Below are 15,996 nucleotides of genomic sequence, written 5' to 3'. Positions count from 1 at the left end.
TTAATGCGGATGACTCAAGAAGTTACCACGCTAAGGCATTAGGGGTGGGACTAGAAGAGATTCTGTGTGTCACTTAGTCAAGTCGATCTCGAGAAGGACGATACAAGAAAGGGCCTTGAAGACGGCCGGTTGTCTCGTGGTTGTTGAACGGTGTTTAAAGTCGATTTGTGTTGGTCGTATTTCTAAGTTCTGAGTATCAAAAAGCTTATTATCGATCGATGGAAGCCCGGAATGCGGCTCAATCAAAGACTTACTTTCTTCCATACTGGTGGAGATGAAAAGAAAACACAAAACTTGTACGAGGAAGAAAGTGATATTTGGTATTCTTTCCCCTTGAATCAATCACCAACCTACTCCAAATTGACTTCCTCGGGGAACTATATCTCTGTTGCTAGACATGAGGTCACCCAGCACTTCCCCACAATTTTTCAACTTTGGGGTCCCGGACCATGACTAATAAATGGCAAATTTGGGCTCTGAACAATATAGCTATAACCTAATTAGCATCGGATTTGTCAGATTGGTTAGGGGATTGGTCCGGGATTTTCGATCAGAAAGTAGCAAATTTCGTGGCCTGGCATCCCGTGGTTTACACGGAGTATATCCCTATTGTTTATGAGATTCCGGCGGCTCTCCTCGGCTTGCCAGGTTCATTTTCCGCAACAGAACACTTTGGAAGCTTCACGCGATCACCCTTGTTTTCACCATTCGCTAAGCCAAAGTATCAAGTAAAACCCTTGATCTTTTCACAGCCTATCCGTCGATTCTGTGGGTTCTTATGATCAGAAGAAAAAATTTTCTCCTCGTCGACGAGCACTTGATACATAATCTACACCTTTGAACGCGCCAATCAAAGGGCTATTTTCTGGTTCAGCTTGGCCTGGCAACCCACCAATCACGAAGCTCAGACCACGGCTGCTCTCGTCGGGTGCCAGTTCGACTTTTTGTGTGGATTGAAGCTTCCGTTTAGGGAAGACTTGGAGTATTAATGTGGGTCAATACCAGAATATCAAGATATTCAGTTGCTATGCACAGCTACCGTACTAATAGAGATCTTAGCACACTGCTAGGGTCCTAGAGTTGCTATGACACGTCTGCCATTCCTTCATAGGGATCCTGGACGGCACGGAAGTGGAGCCTGGCCAAGAGCCAGGCCCAGTTGAAAGGAGAGTGGACAATTCCCAGAGCTCTTCGAGAAGGCCCGAAAATGGGTAATAAAGGTTCTTCCTTCATAAGACCATGCCTTAGAAATCCGATGTCGACCTCATCCCTTGCTTCTTGTAAAATGCCTCTGGGCCGAGTGCTCGGGTTAGCTTACCCTTTGTCTCTCCTTTCTTCTTGCCCCGATCCAGGGGGAGATTCACTCAACAAAGCATTCGTACCGGAGAATACCTTGCACGATTGAACCATGGTTGACCTTTTTTGTTTTTTGGAATTATTTGATGTTAAAGAGGGAAATCGTGTATCCCGTAGGAGCTATCCGTATCCTACCCCCGTTTCCCCCATCCTAAGATGTCTATTTGTTTGTGGTTTGTATTTAGGGCTCGAATCCCCACCAGTCAGCGCATCTACAAATCCCGCCCGTTCATTGGCGGCATCTCAAACCGAAGCAAAAGGGTCGCACTGGTAATTAATCGTGACTATGCTCTACCACCCTCGTAGTCGAGTAATTTTTTGCTATAGCCTGATGTTCAGACTGCGTCCATGACCGGCAAAAGACCAGGAAAACAATCATCCAAATCACCGGGGGGAGGGTGCGTCTGCGCAGAATGAAGTATCGACGGCGCTACCAGAGCCACATAGTGCCCCTGCAACGCCTAAGCGGCCGTCTATTCAGGACAGAACGTCGACGTGGGGAGCAACAAGAACGACCAACTCCGCGCCCGCTCTAGCATCCTCGCAGAGTGTGCAAAATATGTCCAAGGCCAAAGTGGCTATTCCGCGCCAGCCACCAAATAATCATGCACCGCGCTACAATCGACGGGTCCCGCGGGCTTGTGAGTCGTGTAGACAGCGGAAAACGAAATGCAGCGGCGATACCCCCATATGTCGACAATGTCGGGAGTTAAGAGTCAATTGTCATTACCCCGTGGGTTGGAGGGAACGGATGAAAAAGTGGGCGAATCGAACCAATTTCCGCCGTCCTTGTCTGGCAAAACACACAATAAAAGAACTGCAATCGATTAACTAATGGCCGTGATTTACTACCACAACAGGGATGTGGACAAGCTCAATGCTGAGATTCAAGATTATGAAAACTTCGTCAGTGCCTTACGCAGTACCACCGAGCCTCGCACGGCCGAATGGATCAAAAGCTTGCTGGACAAGGTGTGTCTGCTTCTATTCAAGGTCCTTGACATCTCGGCTGTTGGCTGCTAACTTTTTTGGTTGTTTGTCTCGAAAGCATGGGTTAAAAGGAGACCATTACTTAGACAGTACTCAATCTCATCTGTCGACTCCACAGAATGAGATGGATGCCGATGAGCGGTCACCTCTCTCATCTATTGGCTCGCTAGAGGCGATTGATCGAGTAGAGGAGGATCTAAATCGGACCGAGCATACTCGAGCTACGGGTTTCATGGGGAAAAGTTCGGAAATCTCTTGGATGCAACGGGTCCAGAGAGAGGCCGAGCAACGGGCTCGAGGGTATGCTGGAATTATGGAATCTAATCAGGAGAAAAACGAAGAAGGACGAGACGGATTCTCACTTCATGCACTAAACTACCATTTGGACGACCTCGACATCTCCGTCTCCGAACCAGTGGAACGATACGACATGCCCCCTCGACATCTAGCTGATCGGCTTTTCGACGATTATCTAGACACGGTACACCCTTTCTTTCCAATTATCAGCAAACCGCTTTTCCGCGCTCAATACCAGACCTTCTTCGACAGTTTCGCTAGATCCAATGCTCCTCGACCGGGTGATAAGTGGCTTGCCATTTTGAATACTATATTTGCAATTGCGGCCAAGCATGCCCACCTCATCAATGCACCGTGGCGAGGGGTTTGCGACGACCATTTGATGTATATGACCCGGGCTCGACTACTCAGTCTCAATTCCGAGGTCTTGTTCAGCCATCCGGACCTTCAGCAAGTTCAGGTTGAGAGCTTGATTGCATTTTACCTCCTTGCATCAGATCAAATTAATAGGTCTGTTTTTAACCTCATCCTCTGGTTATATTTCAAACACCCACTAATGATCGAGAATAGGGCATGGAGAATCTCTGCTCTAGCGGTCCGATCTGCGATCACGCTTGGACTCAACCTGAAGAACAACAGTTCCATTACATCCAACATTTCCAAAGAAGCTCGGTACAGAGTCTGGTGGTGTCTATATTCCTTTGAACACATGCTAGGAATCATGACTGGCCGAGCCATCTATACTCTCGATGGCGGATACGCAACTCCTTTGCCCCTTCCTTTCGAAGAAGAACAACTACAAGAAGATCCCACGGCCATTGAGATATTAAACAGTCCCGCTTTACGAGATGAGCTGATCAATAACGTCATGTCGAGTACCGTGATCCGACAAGCGGGCAGCCGGGAAGATGCTCAGAAGTCCAGACCTCGAGACCAAACGTGGCTCAAAAAACTGCCTTCTAATTTTGGACTTTGCTATCTATATCATTGTGACTTGACAGTCATCACGCAAGAGATTGTCAACAAAGTCTACTCGACCAATTGCGTCAAGTTGACATGGTCAGAGATTGAGGCGCGGCTCGATGAACTTCGCGCTCGCATTGACGCCTGGCAGTCGAGCCTTCCAACGGTGCTTGACTTTACCAATGACGAGGCCGAAGATACGCCAGATCAACTTCGATGCAAATTAATCCTGGCATTTCATTACTATAGCGCGCGGATTACTCTTGGACGCCCTTGTCTTTGCCGACGGGATGCACGCCAGCAAAATTCTCAACAAACTTTCAGCCATACGATGGCTCTCATTACCATAGACTCGGCCTCACGCCTACTTGGCCTGCTCCCCGACGAACCAGACGTCCTGCAACTCTTCCGAATCTGTCCGTGGTGGTGTGTCTTACGCTATCTCATGCAGGCGACGACAGTCATCCTCCTCGAGCTGTCCTTCGGCAGCGTCCACCTCCCAGAAGACGAAGACCGGTTCGTACGATTAGCGAAAAAGTCAATACGCTGGTTCCACGCCATGTCCGATCGAAGCATCGGCTCACGACGAGCCTGGCAACTCTGTGACTCCAGTTTCCGGAAACTGGCCAGCGGCATGAAATACAACACCGACGATCTCCCCTCCCATCCACGCCCGCAAGAGCGTTTCGCCGCCGAGAATAATGTTCATTCTCATATCTCATCTTTTCACCATGGAGGAGGTCATTCCTCCCATAGCGATTATTTCACGCTCCACCCGGAAGAGATGAACCCCCTTTTACACCGTCCCGCCCCTGTACATGATGGAGATGCCTGGACGAATTACTTCAACCTCCCCACTCCCGATTTGATGTGGCCGCTTTCAGGCCCGGTTGAAATTACTGAAGACTCGTATTTTCCATATGACCCTCTCAGTGAAGAGTTTATCCGGTCTTTCTTTCCTTCTTCGGACGAGGAGAATAGGGGACCGCGATGAAGGCCCGGCTTGATGAAGATAGGAACGCAAACAGACATCCTTTTCTTGCTATTTTCGGCATATCATCTTTCATGAATCACCAGTCAATTCCATATCTCTTATACCAGCGTGCCTTACTTTCTGTTCTCGCAAACGTCATCTTAGCGCATTAGCATAGTCTTCGAATGAAGATCGCATTTGCATAGTCGTCTCTGCAGTTATTCAAGTTCAAGTGGGCAATGTCCTAATGATCCACAATTTTATCCAGCCTTCTAGACGATATGTACCAGTCCACCATGATAAATTCATTGCGATCATCATAAGTCTTGAAATAAACGAGTCCTTGCAGTTCATAGAATAGAGCCAGCCAATCACAGCGCTCGAGAGCCGAGGCTTATCTGTGCATCAAACAATGCAAACAAGACCTCGTATTGCCTGATGCTCGTACCACCGAGTTCCATGATCACGAAGCACTTCCCTCGGGAACCACCGGACGTCCATTTATCTTCTTACAACTACTGCGTCGCCCGGAGGACCTGCATTGACACTGTCACGGCCAGTGCAATTGTTCCCTTGAAACCTGTCCTGGTCCCGTGCGCATCCAATCACCGTCCCGAATATGGCTTCCCGATCATTCATGCCTCTGCGGAGGTCATTCACTCAGCTCTCGTCCCGAACTGCTCGTGCAGCTGGTCGCAATGCGGGCAGCTCTGTTCGCGGATATGCCACTGAGAACTCGTCTCGTCAGAAACAGCAATTCACCGTGTGGCGGCCATACCTGCGTCTCGCGATTGGCGTGCCGTTCATCGGTATGATCATTTACTCCATGGTAAGCAATGTACCTCCAAATGGATCGATTGCACATATGTGTATATGCTGATGAATGTGACAGGCCACCGGCGAAGTCACAGACCTCGACTCCCCATCCATCGCCGAGCTAGACGCAGCTCTGAAGCAATCCTCCGAAATCACCGAGTCCTCCCCCATGCGCCTGCGAATGGAAAAGCTCATCAAGGAGCAACAGCAGAAAATCATTGCGGAATTGGCCAGGATAGACGGGAAGGAGTTCAAGCAAGATACTTGGACCCGGCCCAATGGTGGTGGCGGTATTTCATGCGTCCTGCAAGACGGAAATGTCTTTGAAAAGGCCGGCGTCAATGTCTCCGTCGTATACGGTGAACTGCCTAGACCGGCAATTGAGAAGATGCGCGCTGATCACAAGTCCTTTGTCGGCGCGGACGTTGATTCTCTGAGCTTCTTTGCCGCGGGCCTCTCACTCGTGCTGCATCCGCATAACCCCATGGCCCCGACTGTGCATTTGAACTACCGTTACTTCGAGACCTCGGATCCCAAGGACCCCATCAATGGTGATAAGAACTGGTGGTTTGGCGGCGGTACTGATCTCACCCCGTCCTACCTCTTCCCCGAGGATGCCCAGCACTTCCACAAGACGATCAAGGATACCTGCGATCGCCACGATCCCACGTATTACCCCAAGTTCAAGGCCTGGTGCGACAAGTACTTCTACCTCCCCCACCGCGGTGAATGCCGCGGCGTCGGCGGTATCTTCTTCGACGATCTAGACGTCAATTTCCTTCAAACATCTGCCGGCTCTTCGTCCAACCCGCAGGAAACCTTGTTCTCCTTTGTCTCGGACGGTCTGGCCTCGTTCCTCCCCTCCTACGTGCCTATCATCGAGAAGCGTAAGGATATGTCGTATACCCCGGAGCAGAAGCAGTGGCAACAACTGCGTCGTGGCCGCTATGTTGAGTTTAACCTCGTTTATGACCGGGGTACCAGCTTCGGTCTGCGGACTCCTAATGCCCGTGTGGAGAGTATTTTGATGAGTTTGCCCCGCACGGCTAGCTGGGCTTATATGGATCCCGTCTCGGGTACGAGGACGGAAAGTATGCCGGTTGATGAGGAGGATCTGGGTGAGGATAAGACTAGTGAGAAAGAGATTATGGATGTGTTGAAGCACCCTCGGCAGTGGGCCTGATTTGGGCGCCATTTGTTGAGCGGTTGGTTTTGCATGGTTCGTGAATCTCGTCTCTTCTGCTGATCTAAAATTTCTATGCATTCTATCCTCGCCTCATCATGATTGGGCTTGTCTGGGAATCTATGTACATTACTCAAAAATAATATTTGCGGTATACTCCAGTTTGCCAAGTTAAGAAAGGGTTCGTTTCATATCGAGTAATGTGTATGGAGACAATGAATGTAGTTGTAAATAGATCTATGGAAGGACTCGAAACAACAAGAGAAGACCAAATGATCGCTCTTGTATAATCAGAACTACCTTCCACTCTCGACTCCTCCAGGCATAATGTATACGGCAAACATGAAAGTCACAAGAAAGGATATCAAGCACGTTTATGTCAACCACGGCCTTCCCAAAAGGAAGAAACCGCCAGGGAATATCAACAGGCAAAGGAGAAACATTCTATATGCAGTTGAAAAGCATACAATTCAAAGGATATAAGGGCGATCTAAGGGTAATAGACAAAAAAAGACAAAATAAAAGAGACGAAGAAAACGATCGAGATTAAATAGTTGACTTGACCGACCGCACATGACTTCAAGCGTAGGCTTATTGGCCAGCAACTACACTACGTTGCTTGGCCAGCCAGCCACGAGGATCGGTCATGTTTGCACCGTGTCGGTATCGAGAGGTGGTCATGTTGTTATTCTGCCATCGGCTCTGGAGGTGGTACCAAGCTGAACTTACGAGACTGAGTTCTCGGGCTTGGTCGTCGATGATCTTCTGGAGTTCCATCTGCGGAAACAGTGAGCACGTACACAGCTTGGAGGGAGGGCCGGAAGTAGATCCAGGAAAATAGGTTGGACGTACTTCACGTTCTCTCGAAATTCCGTCATCCAGATTCTCTTCGTAGTTCTTCATGCTCTCCCGGAGCGACTTGATGAGTTCATTCTGTTGTTGGATATACTGCGCAAGTGAACAGTGTCAGCACATGTATCATTAGGACTAGACCATAGATGATGGGCAATACCTCTGCACGCTGAGCCAACCGCTCTACATTCTTCTCCAAGACGCCTGCGCACTGCTTCAGGAGCTCAAAGCTCGACTTCTGCGGCACATCGCCACCCTCGCTGTTTACGATTTCAAATTCGCCCAACAACATCTGCATCTCGTTCATCACCTCCTGATCCTCGGCGCTGATCTCGTTTTGCTTGGTGTCTAGCATCTTGCGCAGCTCTTCACGCTCAGAGCACACTTCGCGCACCAGAGTCTGGCTAGCATCCACTTCGGCTTCCAAGTGGTGTACGTTCTGGGTAAGATTGTCCCATTCGCTGCGTAGTTTGGCCAGTTCAGACGAGTTGTGCTCTTCAAGTTCGCGGAGAAGATCGGACTTTTCGGTAGAGAAGAGTGAGACTGTGACCGGTGTAAGCAATCTGATTTGCGATTTGAAAGCTGCCTCGACTTACTCTGAGTTTGGGCATCCGAAAGGTCCTTCTTGGTGGTTTCTAGGGTATCTTGAATTTCTGCAATCTTCTTCAAAGACCCAGTATAATTTTCGTATAGCTTCCAATACTCGTCACTGTTTATTGATCAGTACATCTGTGAATCTCGGAATAGTACGATCGCAAGTACCTTTGAGTGGAGTTGGCACGTGCGACCTCCACGGATGTATTGAAGTTCTCAGAAAATATTTCGGGCGCCTCAGGCTAGTCAGTGTTAGCAGTTGTAGTTTTTGATTATAATTTCCAAGATGCATACAGCTGTCGATGGCGCTTTCAAAGATTCCATCTCTCGCTTCAAGTCCTCGTTCTCGGATTTCCTAGGACCAAGTCAGCAAAAATTCCAATCTGCCACCGGCTAGTGAAACATACAGCTGTGATTCTCTCATTCCAATTGCCTCAAAGTCCTTGCTCAGGGTGCCTTGCATCTTCGGGGTCTCAGAGCCCGGTGACTGGCTGCCAGGTAGACCATCCAACTCTCCCAGACGTTCGCGTAGTTCACTAATTAACGCGTCATCTCTCTCGTGCTGCTCATCGGCACTCTGGAGTCGCTCTGTCAGCGCGTGGTTATTGAACTCGAGCTGCTTCTTAAGATTTTGGATCTCATTGCACTCTTGTTCAATGCGTGGTAGCAGCTTGCGATACTCCTCCAGCTCGACTTCACGCTCTGAAGACCATCGTTGCTGTGAATCCGCTTCCTTTAACTGCTGCTGGATGTCTTTGATCTGATTCTTGAGCGTCTGGTTCTCCTTTTCAAAGTCCTGGCTGGCTTGAAGCTTCTGGCGATACTTCTCTGCTGCATTTGCCTTCCGCGCTAATTGGTCTTTCTCGGTGCGCAGCTCATCGTAGTCGTCTTGTAGTTTCTGGTATCGTTGATTCTTGACCTTCAATGATTCCACAGTCATGCGAAGACTGTCGATCTCGTCTTGAGCAGCACCCAGTTTGGCCTCTTGTGACGCGATAAGATCGTCCTGCTGGCGAGTCTTGCTCTCCAGAGCCTTTGCATTGAATCCAAGGTCACCCTTTCCAGACTTGAGGGTGACTAGACGATCCTCTGTTGAAGCCAACCGGTTCTGAAGTGTATCATTGTTCTCTTGGAGACGCGCCAAGCGATTGTGCAGGTCCTCCAACGCCTTCTCCAATTCCTTCTTCTCATGTGTCAGTCGATCATTCTCCGCGATCACCTTTCCGACGCGTTCCTCGAACTGCAGCTCCAGATCCACGGGGTGATCTGCCTTTGTGGACTCCTCCGGGAGATCATCGACCCCGTCCAGGGGCTCATGTTGACCATTATGCGCCTCCTCAATAATATCCTTCAGCCCCTCCTGAGTCGGGGTCGTGAGCGACTGGAGGGTCTGCACGTAGGTTCCGGCGTTAGGGGAGCTGATGGCGGCGATCAAGAGCAATTTCAGCAACTTGTTGGTTTCCTTGGTCGATGCTTTCTCTGCGACGGCTTCGAGATCGGGCGACGGGTCGAGACCGGAGGGAATAGTGTCATCGTTTTGGTGTCGGATGTAACTGAGCAGGAGCTTGTGAATGTGCTTCAAGTTCTGCCACTTGGCGACCCAATGGTCGGCCGGGTTCCGTTCAGGGATCTCATCGAGGAAGTATTGCGGGTCGATATCCTGGAGGATCTCCCATAGGATAATGCCGTCGGTCAATTCGTCCGTCCCTCGGAGTGTTTTGCCCAAGGAGAAGCTGTTGATCCATTCCAAGAGAACCTTGGTCACGGTGTGTTCCTGGGCCATGGCGAATGATCGTGGTTCAGTAGAATGACGGAAGGAATGAAAGAGAGAACAAGCTTAAATCCAGCATTCCCCAGACCGCGCAGGCACCGGCACAAGGACAGGCATGGACGCAGCGGAGGGAGAGGTGGCCTGGGGGAAAGTTGCGGATCCACGCGATCGCGTTTCGGGGGCGCCCCAAGTGACTAGCGGGGGGATGATCGTCCCCGTCCTTACGTAGGACGTATACTCGCTTGTTAACGTTCTTACATTAATTAGGGATTATGTTAACACTTTTCGAGAGTCCAGGATACTGAGGGAATGTAGAAAATGTCATAAGAATCATTCGACCAGTTTCCCGATTGGATATATTACAGTAGATCCTGGCAAGGTAAATAGAACCAACAGAAATGTCCCTCGGGACTAGTTGCCCAGACTCTGAGTATCAGTCAAAAAACACATATTCCCATGAGAACAAAAACTCCAGTCCCATCAAGTTCAAGCCTCCAAAAGATTGATCCCAAACACGCCAATATCCCAAAGTGTGCGCCTCATTGATTCGCATTATCATAGATGGCCGGTCTCCGACAGACGCTCGTCACACGTGCCACAGAACCAGCTGCGGTGGGAGAGAATCCGGATGTCTCCCAGATATCATTCATGTCCTTCCACTCTAGAAAGAGTGCTCCTGACCGACGTAGTCGCCATTCGCAGTCACGATTTTGTCCTCCTCGATGGTGGGCTTGTAGGCGGCGTCCTGGGTCGAGAGCGTCTGGAGCGCATTCACGGGAGCTTCGGCAGCGAATCCACTGGAAAAGACGTTAGTTATTGACCATATATCTCTCGGGAAACTGGGTCGATCATACGGGAAGAGATCTATCGAGTAAAATGGTTAGCCTCGGATGTCGCAATCATCAGAGCGAGGGAAGTACTTACGGTATTCATGGGTGATCACACCGCCCTGTTAAGTCAGTCAGTCAGTTAGAGAGGCTGGAAAGATGCAAGTTGGATATGCAAGGCCTACCGCAGCCACCAGGGAGTCCTTGGCCTGGTCAATCACCCGAGCAGGTGTACCGTTGGGGAAGGTGACGACGACGGACTTGAGGGACTTGGCAGCCAGCGCCAAGGGCAGGAGAGCCAGAAGACCAGTCAACAGGAACTTCATTGTAGCTTGTTAGTTATAGAGTAGAATGGAAATGATGGAGTAGTTGTAGATGAAGCAGTTCGTTAAGAAGAAGTGAAGATGTTGGGCCACGAGACTAAGTGACTCGCCCGAGGGTCTGCGTCATTGGATGGTCAGGTGACCTGCGGAGTGCGGATTGCGGACATCGGCCCAGCAATCCCTTCGTCAACCTGGTTGTCTTACGACATCTTCAACATCTTCAACATCTTCAACATCTTCAACCTCCCTCAAATTCCGTCTTCACTTTTCTCTTCCCTTTCTTCTTTCTTTCCTCCAGCATTGCCTGCTATTTAGCCTTTGATTTTCTTTCTTCCCTTCAGCATCTTGTGCATTGTCCGGACCCCCCGACCTCTCCCTTACCCCTCGGGTTCCTCGTTGACGTGAAGGAAAGCAGACACGGTGCTCAGGATTGCAGGGTCTTGCAGGATTGAAGGACAGGCGCGTTTGTTGTTGTCTCAAGTCTCGCAAAGATAGCTAGCAAGCATTTTACAAGTTCCGACTTCTTTTTCTCTCTCCATCTTTGATCGTCCAAGCAGGGTGGACCTGGGACCGAGGACGCAGATTAAGAAAGGAAAACACAAAAGGCAAAAGAAACAAAAGCAAACAGTCTCCTGTGATAGCAGTACAGGATCAGAAGCTACAGAATCAAAACTTCTTGCGGAAAGAGGAGGAATTGCACAAGGATCAGAAAGACCAAAAAACAAGACAAGTGCACGGCCAAGAAAAGTATCGCGAGAGGAAGAAGAGAAGACCAGTTGAAGCTATATTGAGGAATATCTCAAGGCGCCAGTGGTGGTTCACTACCATCTGAACCCTTGACAGAGCTCACTTTTCTCCAGGTGTCTTTGGAACTTTCCACTTTTCAGTCCTTATTCTTCTTTGTTCCTTCTTTTATCCCCCTCCCCTTCTAGCTGAGCTTTGAAAGCTGCAACGCTGAAACACACTCTGCCATCATGTCCGGCCTAGTCTCCGACGAGGTCGCCGAGGACTACAAGAGTTCCTTGGAGGATCTCACTGGCAATGACCGATTCCAGATCAGCAACTTGACCGTTATAGCCAAGGAGAACACCGAGCATGCCATGGCCATCTCCCGCGTGCTGGAGAATCACATTCGATCAGTAGGTGCTCATTTCGTCTCGTCCTCGTCTTCGCTCTTCGACCTCGCTGTTCGCTGTCCTCGTAGACTGGAATCTCTAACCGCCTCTTTAGACACCTCCCCAGCAGAAACTACCTGCCTTGTATGTAGTCGACTCCATCGTCAAGAATGTCGGGACCCCTTATACGCTGTTTCTGGGGCGAAACATGTATCAGACCTTTATGAATGCGTACACCTTGGTCGATACTCAGACTCGTCGCAAGTTGGACGAGATGCTGAAGACGTGGAAGGAGCCTGTCCCGGGTTCGCTGGACACGCGCCCGGTCTTCCCTCCCGAAATCACTCGGAATATCGAGAGCGCCCTCATCAAGGCCCGTACAGCCGCCTTGCAGCAGGAACAGGCCCGAGGCAGTCGCGATATTCTCAATCGCGGCCGTGGCACTGGCACGCCACCGGGCATGTCTCGACCAGCCAACAACCATCACGGCACCAACGGCCAGGCTTATAGCACACCAGTAAGATATTCCACACACGCCGTTGTGTCTGGTTATCCAGGACTCGCTAACCAAATTGCTCTCTCAGACACCACCTCAAGGTCATCGTCCAGGGAGTGAACTAGATGCTCTTAACCGAGACCTCGAGGCCTGTATTCTCTCAGCACGGAACGACTTTGCCGCTGCTCCCTTTGATCCCACGTCCCAGCAACGTCTGAAGGCACTGCTCGACCTCCAGACAATCATGCGAAACCAGCAGCTCACTCCAGAACAGCTTCGGCTAGTTCGCGATCAACTTTCAGCCTTCAGGCCGCAGGCTTCAGCAGCTCAGAACCAAGTACCAAGTGCTCCTCCTGCTGCTGTACCTGCTGTCGCTACTCCAATCCCTCCTCCGGCCCCGGTCTCTACTCCTCCAACCCAAACGACATCCCAACCCTTGCAAAACCTGTTGAACTCGAGAACCCTTGCAGAACTTATCAAGAATACTGCAATCCGCCAGCAACCTACTCCTCCACCCGCTATTCCCAATGTTATGCCTCCAATGCCCCAAATGCCCCAGATGGCTTCTGCTAGCTCCACACCACAGCCGGAAAATCCGCTGATTGCGGCTCTCCGATCGCGTGGTATTTTGCCTCCTGCATCGGCTCCTCCAGCCATGGGCTCTACGGGCCAAGGACCAACTAGAGATTCGCTGCCTTTCCTCGTTTCCGGTGGAATTAGTGGAATGCGGTCTACACCTCCCGCTCCCACTCCGCCAGTATCAATGCCAGTTTCGTCCACAGTTCCTATGAACACTGCCTCCATGAAAATGTTAGATCATCGTCATCTGTAGTTATTCTTTTCGACCATACTAACCAATCTTTGTTTAGTCCTCGCGTCGCTCTGGTGGTCTCTCTCTACGAAGCCAAGTCCAACCGGTGTGGTACTTGTGGACGCCGTTTTCCAACGACCCAGGAGGGTAAAGAGAAGAAAGCACGACACTTGGATTGGCACTTTAAGACGAACCAGCGCATGTCGGAGGCTGCTAAACGAGCTCAGACTCGGAGCTGGTACGTCGATGAAAGGGTATGTATCATCTAAACACTTCCATTCCTGTCCTCTCTACTTTACAACGTACTAACGACGGGTCTTGCAGGATTGGATCAAATCCCGCGAGGTCGATGACGACCAGCCTGTAGCCGATACAGATGCCACTACTGAAGGAGGCGCTGGTGCAGAGGGCAATGTTGCCAAGCAGGGCCTGCCCAAAGCGTGGATCCGCGCTCCCAACGATGGCACTCTCCGTAATACCCCCTGTCCCATCTGCCAGGAGAAGTTTGAGTCAACCTGGTCGGAAGACGTACAGGATTGGATCTGGCAGGATGCCGTCAAGGTTGGCAGTCGGGTCTATCATGCCAGCTGTTATGCCGAAGTCACCAAAGATGGACCTGCACCGCGTAGCTCAACTCCCCAAGCGCGTACTGGCACACCCGACTCTGTGCTGGGCAAACGCAAGGCAGAAGGGACGGATTCTCCGGGTGGGAAGACGCGCATCAAGACAGAGGCATGATGAAAATATGTAAATTAGAGACTCACTGCATAATTGAAAAATCGTGTAGCATCACGACGTTGCTTTTCCTGTTGCTTTCTGCCCCGCTCGGCGTATCTCCGTGTGGGCACATCGGCGTCTTCTCCACCGAGTCTTGTCTTGGTCATACTTAAGGGTCCTTAAATCCCCGTTTTGTTTCTGGAACGGAGTCTCACCTTGTCTTATAAGCACAATCTCGCTCCTTCTTACTGTCCATCCATCACTTCTGACTGTCCATTACTTCTCCGTATCACTATCTCATCATGGCACACACAATTCGCTGGGGTATCATGGGTATGTTTTTCATCCTTTCGACTACAAAATCAAAAAGCTAATCAATTCAATAGCCACTGGCTGGATCGCGGACAGTATGCTTGAACCCGCAACTTTCTCAGACAAGAGTCAAAAATCAATGATCTAACCGCTCCACCAGCTTTCGTCCGCGATCTCCTCCAAGATCCCAAAGCCCGCGATGCCTCCGACATCGCCCACCAAGTTGTCGCCGTTGCCTCCTCCTCCTCCAAGGACAAGGCAACGCAATTCATCTCAACCGTGGAAATCCCAGAGCCCTGCGCCGCCTACTCCAACTACGAAGACCTCGTCGCAGACCCCAACGTCGACGTAGTCTACGTTGCCACTCCGCACTCGCACCACTACCAGAACGTCATGCTGGCCCTGAACGCCGGCAAGAACGTACTCTGCGAAAAGGCGTTTACTGTTAATGCGGCGCAGACCAAGATTCTGTGTGACACGGCTCGTGAGAAGGGTCTTTTCCTGATGGAGGCGGTCTGGACTCGCTATTTCCCGTTGAGTGTGCAGGTGCGCGAGGTTATTCGCAGCGGGGAGATTGGGGAGGTGCTTAGGACGGTGGCTGATACGAGTTTCGGGGGTGATGTGGAGGAGAAATGGGGCACGACGCATCGGATGGTGAATCCCGATTTGGCGGGTGGTGCGTTGTTGGATTGTAAGTGCTGATATTATAAGGATGATGTGATCGAGAGTGAGATTAAGATTGAGATCGTTCGTGGCTAACTTCTCCTCCCCAGTGGGCATCTACTCTCTTACTTGGATCTTCCAAACCCTCTACCATACTCTCCCCAAAGACCAACGCAAACCACCAACCGTCACCTCCCAAATGACCCCCTACCACCTCACTGGCGCTGACGAATCCACCACCATCATCCTCAACTTCCCCACCAGCACGCCCACCAACGCCAAGCCCCCGCGCCGCTCCCACGGCATCGCAATGACCAACATTCGTGTCGCGGGTGACCCAGACGAACAGGGTACTTCGGGCCCGAACATTCGTATCCAGGGCACCAAGGGTGAAATCCAGGTATTTGGTCCTCCGTTCCGGCCGACCAAGTACCGCATTATTCCTGTGAAGGGTGCTGGGGAGGTGCGTGAGGTGGAGTGCCCGTTCCCTGCGGGTGGTCATGGGATGTTTTGGGAGGCGGATGAGGTTGCGAGGTGTTTGAGGGATGGGAAGTTGGAGAGTGACGGGTTGCCTTGGGAGGAGAGTATTGTTATTATGGAGGTTATGGATGAGGTTAGACGTCAGGGTGGATTGGTGTATCCGGCTAAGATTGAATCGACGGAGTATCCGTTGCAGTTGTAGAGTGGGTTTTTGTGGAGGGGAGGAGGATGGGGATAGTGAATAGTGTAGATAAATGCCATACATTATCTTTATGCTTGTGAGATACTATGTAGCAGGTTTAATGCAAGCTCTATTTGGTGTTCGAGCCATGAAGTAACTATGGTACTGGTAGATATCTGGTTTGCGAAGATGATTTACCAACTCCCAGACTACTTTGAGACTATTCCAAGTATAGAAAGTCTGGCAAGATACTGGCAAGGTACTCTCTCTACAAGT

At 50.5% G+C, this 15,996-nt stretch overlaps 6 protein-coding genes across 6 annotated transcripts; 4 read left to right on the top strand and 2 right to left on the bottom strand.

Annotated features, from left to right (window-relative positions):
• Nucleotides 1-2,190: 2,190 nt before the first annotated feature.
• N7458_007537 (fungal specific transcription factor domain-containing protein) lies at nucleotides 2,191-4,600 on the top strand (the record flags this gene model as incomplete). Its single annotated transcript, XM_056910919.1, has 2 exons — nucleotides 2,191-2,328; nucleotides 2,465-4,600. The coding sequence occupies 2 exons, from the start codon at nucleotides 2,191-2,193 to the stop codon at nucleotides 4,598-4,600; spliced, it is 2,274 nt and encodes a 757-aa protein (XP_056763745.1).
• Nucleotides 4,601-5,198: 598 nt separating this feature from the next.
• hem13 (coproporphyrinogen oxidase) lies at nucleotides 5,199-6,578 on the top strand (the record flags this gene model as incomplete). Its single annotated transcript, XM_056910918.1, has 2 exons — nucleotides 5,199-5,408; nucleotides 5,472-6,578. 2 exons carry the CDS (start codon nucleotides 5,199-5,201, stop codon nucleotides 6,576-6,578), a joined length of 1,317 nt encoding a protein of 438 aa, XP_056763744.1.
• Nucleotides 6,579-7,169: 591 nt separating this feature from the next.
• N7458_007535 (putative microtubule binding protein HOOK3) lies at nucleotides 7,170-9,807 on the bottom strand (the record flags this gene model as incomplete). The annotated part of the gene is made up of 7 exons (XM_056910917.1): nucleotides 7,170-7,355; nucleotides 7,431-7,526; nucleotides 7,591-7,973; nucleotides 8,027-8,139; nucleotides 8,193-8,266; nucleotides 8,319-8,379; nucleotides 8,432-9,807. 7 exons carry the CDS (start codon nucleotides 9,805-9,807, stop codon nucleotides 7,170-7,172), a joined length of 2,289 nt encoding a protein of 762 aa, XP_056763743.1.
• Nucleotides 9,808-10,456: 649 nt separating this feature from the next.
• N7458_007534 (uncharacterized protein) lies at nucleotides 10,457-10,948 on the bottom strand (the record flags this gene model as incomplete). The annotated part of the gene is made up of 4 exons (XM_056910916.1): nucleotides 10,457-10,592; nucleotides 10,650-10,659; nucleotides 10,720-10,744; nucleotides 10,808-10,948. 4 exons carry the CDS (start codon nucleotides 10,946-10,948, stop codon nucleotides 10,457-10,459), a joined length of 312 nt encoding a protein of 103 aa, XP_056763742.1.
• Nucleotides 10,949-11,919: 971 nt separating this feature from the next.
• Nucleotides 11,920-14,105, top strand: N7458_007533 (putative mRNA cleavage factor complex component Pcf11; the record flags this gene model as incomplete). Its single annotated transcript, XM_056910915.1, has 5 exons — nucleotides 11,920-12,084; nucleotides 12,176-12,577; nucleotides 12,645-13,366; nucleotides 13,426-13,621; nucleotides 13,692-14,105. The coding sequence occupies 5 exons, from the start codon at nucleotides 11,920-11,922 to the stop codon at nucleotides 14,103-14,105; spliced, it is 1,899 nt and encodes a 632-aa protein (XP_056763741.1).
• A 281-nt stretch (nucleotides 14,106-14,386) lies between these two features.
• Nucleotides 14,387-15,741, top strand: N7458_007532 (Gfo/Idh/MocA family protein; the record flags this gene model as incomplete). The annotated part of the gene is made up of 4 exons (XM_056910914.1): nucleotides 14,387-14,417; nucleotides 14,471-14,491; nucleotides 14,557-15,087; nucleotides 15,170-15,741. 4 exons carry the CDS (start codon nucleotides 14,387-14,389, stop codon nucleotides 15,739-15,741), a joined length of 1,155 nt encoding a protein of 384 aa, XP_056763740.1.
• Between the last annotated feature and the right edge of the window lie 255 nt (nucleotides 15,742-15,996).

Source organism: Penicillium daleae, assembly GCF_028827525.1.
Source record: "Penicillium daleae strain IBT 16125 chromosome Unknown utg000007l_segment0_segment0, whole genome shotgun sequence".
Taxonomy (NCBI): domain Eukaryota; kingdom Fungi; phylum Ascomycota; class Eurotiomycetes; order Eurotiales; family Aspergillaceae; genus Penicillium; species Penicillium daleae.
The sequence above is the reverse complement of the archived record's forward strand: the minus strand, read 5'-3'. Positions and strand labels throughout refer to the sequence as shown.